The 9,992-nt window shown below is 36.6% G+C and overlaps 1 protein-coding gene across 1 annotated transcript in view; it reads right to left on the bottom strand.

Moving 5' to 3' along the window:
* The window catches only part of LOC117172902 (protein unc-79 homolog), a 1,455,529-nt gene that overhangs the window by 1,344,991 nt on the left and 100,546 nt on the right, over positions 1 to 9,992 (bottom strand). Inside the window, exon 2 of the mRNA XM_033361197.1 lies at positions 7,212 to 7,301. Within this exon, the coding sequence (XP_033217088.1) occupies positions 7,212 to 7,233 (22 nt within the window). The 5' untranslated portion in view covers positions 7,234 to 7,301. The remainder of the gene's footprint in view (positions 1 to 7,211; positions 7,302 to 9,992) is intronic.

Here is a 9,992-nt window from a genome sequence, read left to right as displayed (position 1 = left end):
TAACAAACAAACCCAAACGGTAACAATCATTTCAGATAAGATGTGAAGACTGTGACTATGTATTTACAAAAGTGACTATCTTGACAATGTCACTTCTCTGTGAAAAGTTACAAAAAAATGAACCTGAATAGACCTCCGCGTCCAATCCATCTCCTGGATTGTTCTCCAACAATCCAGGTAAGTGGTCCGCAGCCTGAAGTCTACTAAAAAAAATTCATCCCGACACAGAGTACAATCTAAAAAAAAATCTTCTTGACTTTCAAGTTAACTTGAAAATTGTCCTGAAGTTCATGATGATCAAGGTGATGTACACCTTAACATTTCATCAACTTTTACGAAGCATTTTCAACGTTTGTTTACCCCGACAAACCAAGGCAATTCAGAATAAGGGCATTTGGTCGTATGTCAGACATTTGATCCTAATTATTATAGGCGGTTCTCATTTAAGAAAAGGGTCTTACCTCCATTTGACCTTTTAAATTATGATCAAGGTCAAAATTGATGGTACAGTCAAATGTCCCCCTCGTTCCTGGTCAACATTTGTCTGAACAATTTCTTCACAGATAATGTATTTTAGAAGATATTTGGGATTATCGATTAAAATGGGTCACCATGTATATTAGTGACACATTTTATGCAAAATTGATTAACGACTATGTGTATATGTATGATGTATTAAGTAATTAATAAATACAATTTAAAAAATTTTAACAATAAAATTAATTTATAGGTAATTATCAGGCAATTTATCTATGATTTCATCATTAAAGCCAGCTGTACCTTGATAATTTGGGCACATTATGAAACATTTCTACCCAGCTTTTACGGATAAACTATTTTTGCCTTTTTTCCAACCACACAGTTCTGTTTCTAAAAATTCTCCTTCCCATGTTTGAATTGGATGGTAAACTCGAAAAGAGAGTTTTGTAGAAGAACTTCGAAAGTTGGGGGAAGCCCAGGTAAAGAAACAGCCTGCCTGGAATAAGTCGCAGATTTGTTGAAGCATGCGTATCACGTATAACTGGATTTTTAACTTGCTGTGAATTTCTTTAATAACATCATCATCTTGTACAGAAGCAAAAATGGAAAGGATGTTTTGAAAATCTGCAAGAACGTTTTGACAAAGCTCTTATCGAGTCTATTATACAAATTCAAACATGGCGAGGAAAATCTTTTTAGCCAGAATTGTGGGGTTGGAACAGAGGCAAAAATAGTTTAATACCAGTGTCTACTACCGAGGGACCAGCTCTATCTCACACAGTGAATTCGATCGTTTTTTACTGTGTATTTTACATTTGCTTACCCAGGAGGCCTAATCTACTGCAGACTTGCATATGATTCCTAGAATGTAGTTGAGAGACTATTAATAGTTTTCATAATCATCAACTGTGTCTGGAAATTTATATATGATTTCTTTATTAAGACAACTGGTATCTTGATAATTTAAGCACATTACGGACATTTCATTCCTGTTTTTATGCATGTACAACGTTTCCGCATCCCATTTTACAGTAAAAAACGATCGAATTCACTGTGTGAGATAGAGCTGGTGCCTCAGTAGTAGACACTGGTAATAAACTATTTTTGCATCTGTTCCAACCCCACAATTCTGGCCTCAAAGATTTTCCTCGCCATGTTTGAATTTGTATGATAGACTCGATAAGAGTTTATTCGAACAGCTGCGGAAGTTGGAGGAAGTCCAGATAAGGATAAAGCCTGATTGGAAGAAGTCACAGATTTTTTGAATCATACATATTTGTGTCGCTTTAAACGTGTTTTAGAAGGTTTAGCCTTGTATAGTGTAAGAATAAATTTCTCTGCAGCAGCTGCCGCTTCACAGTAAGTAGAATTTGGGTTGGCAAAAGTTCTTACAATATTCTGCAGGGATTAATTTTAATTGAGAAAAATAGTTGTTTTAATTCTTTCATACCCGAAGAAGCCAAAGGTTGTCTGGCAGCCATTAAATGCGTTAGCAAATAAAATGGATTCCTTCCTGCTTTTTAAACACTCAGACTCTTGCAAAAATATCAAACTATAAACGAGAGATTTTGCAGTTTCTTTTCCTTCTTTTAGGAATAGCATATACTTTTTTACATGAACGAGTACAATAATCAATGCGAGGAGATTCACTTCCTCACTAACTACAACGGTTTTATTTCGATGAGATTCATTGATTGCAGTCTGCACGATTATCACATCAGCTGATTAGCAAATCAGCAAATACTGTTCTTTATTAAAGTTATTTTTTTTCTAAAATTAATCTAGACGATTCTGAGGCTCAACACTGTCAAAACGTTCTTGCAGATTTTCAAAACATCCTTTCCATTGTTGCTTCTGTACAAGATGATGATGTTATTAAAGAAATTCACAGCAAGTTAAAAATCCAGCTATACGTGATACGCATGCTTCAACAATTCTGCGACTTATTCCAGACAGGGTCTGTGATAACAATCCACAGACAAAAAAAGTGTACAAAAAAAGTCATCCGGTCACAGAGTCCAATCTAAGAAAAATGGTCTTGACCTTCAAGTGACCTTGAAAATTGACCTGAAGTTCATAATGGTCAAGGTGATGTACATTGTACACCTTAACATTTCATTGACGTTTGTGAAGCATCTTCAAGATTTGTTTACCCTGAAAAACCAAGGCAATTCACGAAAAAGAGCATCTGGTCGTTTCTCAGATATTTAACCCTAATTTTCTTATAGATTAAAATGGGTCACTGTGTATTTTCGGAATAATCTTTATATTATTTTTAATTGTATAAATAAGAACAAATCAATGAGCAACATGTATAGAGAATTGCTTGCACTAAAATCTTAGTCCTATTAATTATGACCGAGAAACGACCCCACTTCGAGGTATATGCAAGAGAATCCTAGAGGAGAGTAGGGAATTATTAGCCGCGCTTTACTTTCAAGACTAAAGGAATATGAACAAAAATCATAATTGTGTTCAAAATATTCCCGATCGCCTGAAGGGTATAGAATCGGCATTTACCATTTTTGGCGGAGAGTTTCGAATTACATCAAAAATGAAAGAAAATGGCATATTTTAATTATATATCTTTAATAAAGTTATAGAAAATGAAAAATAGGATAATTCCAAGGCAAATAAAAGATAAAAAAACCAAAAAGTTTAAAATAAGTCCAAAATATCATAAAACTTCAGAAAAATATGAAAGTGACTGTTCGTGATATTATTGCCCCCCCCCCCCCTCCTCAACACCTTCAATACATAAGACGGTTAATAAGTAAGATGAGGTACCACTATCGGTAGCTCATAACCCCCTTATTCTGATTTATTCAAAATAACCGCATCTCCATTGACAAACTAGAGCTTTATCCTAATTTTTGGTGTGTTTATTAAGCTAATAGCCCAAGGAATGTTTCGCACAAACTTACCTGAGGAATTGGTTGTACAACCGGACTCAAAATACACCTAGCACAAATGAGTAAAAAAACTTCTCGTGTGCTTTTGTTAATGGACTATTGAAAAAAACTAAGAACGTATTATATGATGTTATATAGTGTGTAATTGTTCAATTAATAATAAATTAATGAGCAACATTTATAGGGAATAATTCTCTGATCTGCAATTGTAGTCTTACACATTATGACGCAAAAACTACATTATTTCGAGATATGTGTAAGATAAGGAGAGTGCGGGTTTCGATTTTAAAATTACTACTACTTAAAGGGTGGATTACTCGGGAACTGTGACCCCATAGCAAAAATGCATATACAGTAGTGATTCATATTATCAGAGTCATACAAAAAAACAGTTTTTTTTTAGTTTAGGATGAAATCAACCAAGATAAAAATATTCAAATATGATGATTTAATTTACTCATTCATTATACACTATATTTGAATCTAAATCCGAACTGGAAACAAGTTTTGAAATGAAATAAATCAGTTTAATTGAGAAATTCAGTATTTTAGAATGTGGCTCTAATAATATGAGCCACTACTGTGACCTTTCTTTTTAAGAATTTCATGTAATATTTTTTGTACTTTACTAATTTTGTGGTTAGATGCATTCTTTTAGAAATAATCGCTAAAGCCCATTTTAGGGGGTGGTTTGATATATCTAAGGGTGGTTGCACCCATTGGACAAAGGCGGCCTCTTTTGTTATTTCATTCTGATCCTATGAAGAACCAGGTACGATAGATATCCAAACATTATATTATACATTTTTTCTGGAAATGACCTGTTTTCAAGCAAATTTGACTGGACTATAGCTCTCTCTCTATATCCTCGCCATTCAACCCCTGCGCATCTGCCATCCTCGTTCTTCGACTTCTATGATCTCGGTTTCATAAATCTGAGCCCTGAAACGATTCTTAAAAAAACTCCCTTAATTTCCACTGTTTATCCTCTCGCTTATTCCCACTTTACGCTTCATAAATCTATTTATCATCTTTCACTCATCCCCTTTTACTTAAAACTTCTCAAGGCCTTCCCCAGATCTCTCTCCTTTTCCTGTTTCTTATTCTTATACGTCAATATGGAATTATTTCTTATTTGTACGTACTACTACCTTTTCGCAGGTCCCTCTTTCGACTTTATGTACTTTCTTTTTACTTCCCTTTTCGTCTTTTTACGTTCCCTATCCCACCACGGCATATTGTACATCCGAGTTCGTGAAAAATAATGGACGATAAACTCGACATTATCGTGAAGATTGCGACCACAGTAACAGAGTTAGTAGTAACGACAATTGATTGTTCCGGTAGTACATTCTGTCCCGGTAGTACTCTATATATTTGGATTGGTTCCATGGACGAAGAGCGCACTTGGATCTCTGGATATCGGGACACGATATGTTATGCATAGGAAGAAAACCATGCATAATAAGTCTTCTGTTCTGCGAATCTACATCACACGCCGTCTTTGCATGAAATGGTCAGAAAACAGGAAGAAATGAACAAAGGATCGTTTCTGTACAAAGCAGCAGAAGAGGCTGCGGAATCACTCGGCCTTTTCTTCGATATTAGGGGTGAGCAAGATGCAGCAAACATTGTTTATCTAAAGAACTTACTCACAAAGGACCGGATTAAAAAAGCTTACGACAAAAACTTTCATACCAGCTCCTCGATAAGAGAATGCATGGTATCTTTTACATAAATATAGAGGATCTGTCGATTTCGTACGAACTAATGTTTGCTTTACTTAAATCAGCCGGATTGTAGTCGGGCACGGAAGGTTTCATTTTTACATGTCGAGACTGTGTCATTTCTACTTTAGCATACCTTTGCCATATTTTGAGCCACGAAAATCTCTCATGCGGGTAAGACTTACATCCAATGCCACAAAGCGGCACTAGGAGTGCTTTATCAACATCTTTGTTACTCTCATGTCATTAGCCTTAATATCGCTCCGTTAAACGTTCACAGAGAAATCGAGTCAATTGGCGAGAATGAGAATTACCGCATATACTGGAACTTCATATTCTCGACAATTGTTTTTGTTGCGCACTCGAGGCCAGACATAATTCTTCTTGACTTCGAAAAACGAACCATGATTGTTATCGCAAGTGACAAGCATTCTTATACGAAATATATTATTTCCACATGGCACGAGATCATACCAGAGCTTATGTCGATATTGGCGGGACTGGCGCACCAGCTCTTGGTACCTTAATTTTCACGTGATATTTTAATTAGCGCTTACATTTTGATGATTGAAAATCTCAGATTTTCAAGCTGAGACTCCGAAGATACTCAAATAGACTATAAAATTATGATCTGCCTGACATTGAAGAAAAAATTATGGATTGCAGTGGTACGATCGAGAAGGTCAATTTGAGAATCTAAACTTTGACACCCTAAATGTCACTACCCAGTTTTCTACGTGTAGGTACCTCGCAAACACCAGCAATTCGTCCTTGCTTGAGATTGACCTTGGCGCGCTTTTTTTCTCCAAAGTTCGTACCAATCTTTCATGAGTATTCCGATGGTTAGGATCGCTGCAAATCTGTCTAAGAGAATCGCGTAATACGAAATATAGTGGTAGGAATGCGATAGACAATAATTCTATTAGAGGTTAAATAGCAAGCTTTGTGGTAATCAATGCAGGCCATTGAAAGAATGTTATTATATAATGTCGCGTCTTTGCAAAAGCTCCTGTCGATTAACAGATTCTCCTAATTGCCTACTACACCTTTTCTCAGCTACATTGTTTATGAATCTCTTTCAGCACGGGTCCAATTGTCCGAACAATTTTGTCTTTCAGGATGACTGTAATGATTTTTACAGCGTGTTCAGATAAGTAATTAATCCTTCGTTCTTTGGGCTAGACAAATAACCTTTCTTCGTTAGGAGTACAATGCGTCTTAACAACATTCACTTTTCCGAATTAGCATTCACTTTTCCGAATTAAAAGTTTAACGTGAAGTTAAAAGGTAAAAAAAGATAAAGGGTAGAAGTATGGAGACCTTATAAGGGAACTGCAGCGAATGTACCAACAATACTCGTATAAAATAACCAAAACGTCGGAAGATATTACTCCCAAAATAAATAAGAAAGAGTTTAAACAAGTGCGTAAATCAATTCTATATAATTTGAAGAATTTGGTCTTAAAACTAACAACAGCATAAAATACTTTTCAACAAAATGGTAAGAACCGGTCACACTATGTTTCCACCGTGCCTGATAGCTTTATGCATTTGCTTCTAACCACTCACGAAGGAATAATAAGAAGACCGATTTTATATGAGGATTTTCAATAAAAACGATTTATATTTACAAGTCGGGGACTTATGGTCCCAACAGCACTGTCGAATCAAACAAAAAATAGTTTGGTCTCCATATTAGTCTTTCGCGTCACCGCCATCCCGTCCGAAGTAGCCCATGAACATGGTAAATTGAAATTCCCTCTTTCCGAGGCAACCAAACGCAGCCAACACATTTTTCGTAATGTTTATGATGCCCGCATATTCTCTATATATTACCAAAGTTTCATAATTTTTCAATTTTCAGCTTGGGTATCATTCCTTTGGGGGGGCTTCCATAAACCACGTGACCCATTTCCTGTGATTTTTTCCCTTCTCGTCCTTCCAAAATATGGCCTGTTTTTCGAAATATCCTGTACTTTTCCTCCATTGTGTAGCACTATGTTAAGACCCCCCGACCCAAAAAACCACATGTTTTATGGAAGACCCCTTGTCAGTAATTCTGCATAAGCGTATACGTAAAATCAATACTTACATGCGGCAAACTTAGTTCCCATTGTTTTATAATTTTCAATCAAATGATGTTGCTGATTCAGGTATATGAATGTAATCCAAGTTAAAACACCTAAAGATAAACAAAATATTATTTCAAATGAGTAAATTTTTATGTATTTGGATAGAACATTTCTTGTAAGCCGCTGAATAAACTGTTACGGTGGACCCTGTGGGGGTGCGCAATTCAAACCTTTCATTGCTTACTGGCACAGCGCCCATGCGTTATGTATAGGTATATTGTTACGTGGCCAAGGCCGTCGATCTCCATATGCGAACTCTATTGGACTCGTGCCACTTCTTGTTAATCATTTTTGCCGGATACTTCTATTTATCCGCGAGACCAATAAATGTTAATTAACAATGGCAACTGTTAATAAATATTAAAAATACATACAGATAAAATCAATAATTAATATATTAGGGGATGAGCTTAATATTCAATAGAATTAATAAAAAATAAATTCTATTTCAGAACTCACTAAGGCATGGGAAAAGCATACCATTCAAAAATTCTGAATCAGCAAAATCTATTATTGGAATTTTGATTTAAATGATTATTTAAATCTTTTACCTTAGCTGCTTAGTGACACGGCACGTGCATGGCAACAAATCCTAGACACATACATGTTTAAAAACTCAGCAATTGGTGGTCACGCGAAACGCATATGACCGCGACAGTTCCCAAACCAAAAATGCTGGCATTGCTAAAAACCCTACTCAAACTATCCATACCATGGCGTACGAGTTCTACCTGTTCCTTCGAGACAGTCGCTGGTCGTTTCTTTCTGATATCGGACTAATTGTTTAAACGGACAGATCGGAGTTACAGTCCAACTTGCCCGTCGGCATTTTACCTCACGCGTGTCTCGTTACGCGGGTTGTCACTTCCACAAGTACGTAAATTGGAAGAGCAGTGTTCAGTAAGGAGGGTTTTTTCGACGTGAAGCTTAAGAAAACCAATAGATGCAAATCTGATCAATCCAACTAAATTAGCTGTGTGCAATCAGCCTAAAGTGAACTTAACAAGGACTAGAGTAGAGTGACCGTTCGCGCACCGTTTTACGCGAAGAAGAAGTGGTGAACGACGCCCTGCGGCTCCGATGCACGGCCTGAATGACTGGTCAGAAGTTTGTAATACCTCTGCTATTATTTCTGTCTTGCGATCTTCAATTGATGAATTTTCGAAATTCTCTCCCCCTCTCTCTCGCGCGCGGCTCTTTTCGGTGGAGCCCGGAAATACGCAATGGGTTGTGAGGCGCGATGGGAATAGTTACACAAGTTTCACCTAATCAATTGAGAAAAATTGGACTCTTTCTTCTGGAGTGATCTATTGGTTTGGTACCTTCGACAAATGAGTGGAAAAAGGTAAGGCCTAACGGGCAGCACAATCCCCTTTATCAATTTTCTCGTTCGTAACAAAACAAAACAAAAAAATTATCCTATGTTCAAAAGCTTCATTACGTTATGTCAAGTCTAGATGGTGAAGCGTTACATATGTTAATTTCTCTTAGAATAACCGAAGCTAATTATAAAAAATCATGGGACGCGTTAAATCCTAGATACAAAGTTAAACATTGAATCATTAATAAAGGGTTAGATGATTTGTTGTCTATTTCTGCTGCTACACAAGAATCAAATTGCGAATTAAACGTATTTATAATAAATATAGAATAGCGATCGATTCACTTGACAATTTAGGTGAGGCAAAAGTTTAGCGCGATTGGTTATTTATACATCACATTTCCAATCGATTTGATAAGCAATCCAGGAAAGCCTAGGAATTATCCTTTTGTGATATTAATGAGTAGTAGTGGGACGATGGTCGTAGGGGCTAAAGCATAGGCTTTGGACCCACTCCGTCGGCTTGCGGGTTCGATTTCCGGCTTGTACTCTGGAAGAGCCAAGGCGGCCCATGCGGTGAACACTAGCCTAGCAAGGGAGTTGTTCATCTGTGGAGAGTCATGGGACCGGTACCGCTAGAGTAAACGTTTCTCTTTAACTGTTAGTCCCCCTCCCACCACCAAGTAAGTGTGTGTGAAGGGGGGGGGGTGTAAAGGAATAGGGAAGAAGGTTCAAGAAAAATGTAAACCCTTAGGGGACACATTAGAAGCTTCCAAATAATAATATTAATGAGTATCCAGAACTTGGTGAATTCGAAGTTTTTTTGAAAAAACGGATTCACACTTCAGAAGCTATGCATCCTCGAAAGCAGGATAAAAGCAATTTGTTAAAATAAAAATATAAAATCAAATCACAAGACTCCTAAAAAATCAAATGCTAATCTTACAGTCAAATCAAGCTCAAATAATTTAACTAACATATGTATTTTATGTAATTCTCAACATGTAGTAGCAAAATGTCCACAATTTAATATTGTAACTATAGATCAGCGCATTTGACTACTGCTACTGCGATTAAAACACTCAATATAGAATCTCTAAGCAATCCAAGCATTATATTGACACTTAACACATTTGTTTGTCAAGATATGTCTCTATAAGCCTCCTAATAAACAGGATACAGATATGCATTGTTGGCCTCAGTTGCAAGGTCTAACTCACATGGATTCTGAACATTTTTCTAAGGATTGGATTGATGTTGTGTTCGCTCCTAATGTTTATTCTGAGATCATGGAACAGAGTTTACTAAAAGGTCCCATAGACGCTTCAATTTCTCAGGCAACCATTTTCACATGCTTGTGGGGCCGAAATTAAAATCGGATATTCCTACTATTATCACGCGATGGCGCACGTATGCAACC

This window comes from Belonocnema kinseyi, chromosome 5 (genome assembly GCF_010883055.1).
Source record: "Belonocnema kinseyi isolate 2016_QV_RU_SX_M_011 chromosome 5, B_treatae_v1, whole genome shotgun sequence".
Classification (NCBI taxonomy): domain Eukaryota; kingdom Metazoa; phylum Arthropoda; class Insecta; order Hymenoptera; family Cynipidae; genus Belonocnema; species Belonocnema kinseyi.
The sequence above is the reverse complement of the archived record's forward strand: the minus strand, read 5'-3'. Positions and strand labels throughout refer to the sequence as shown.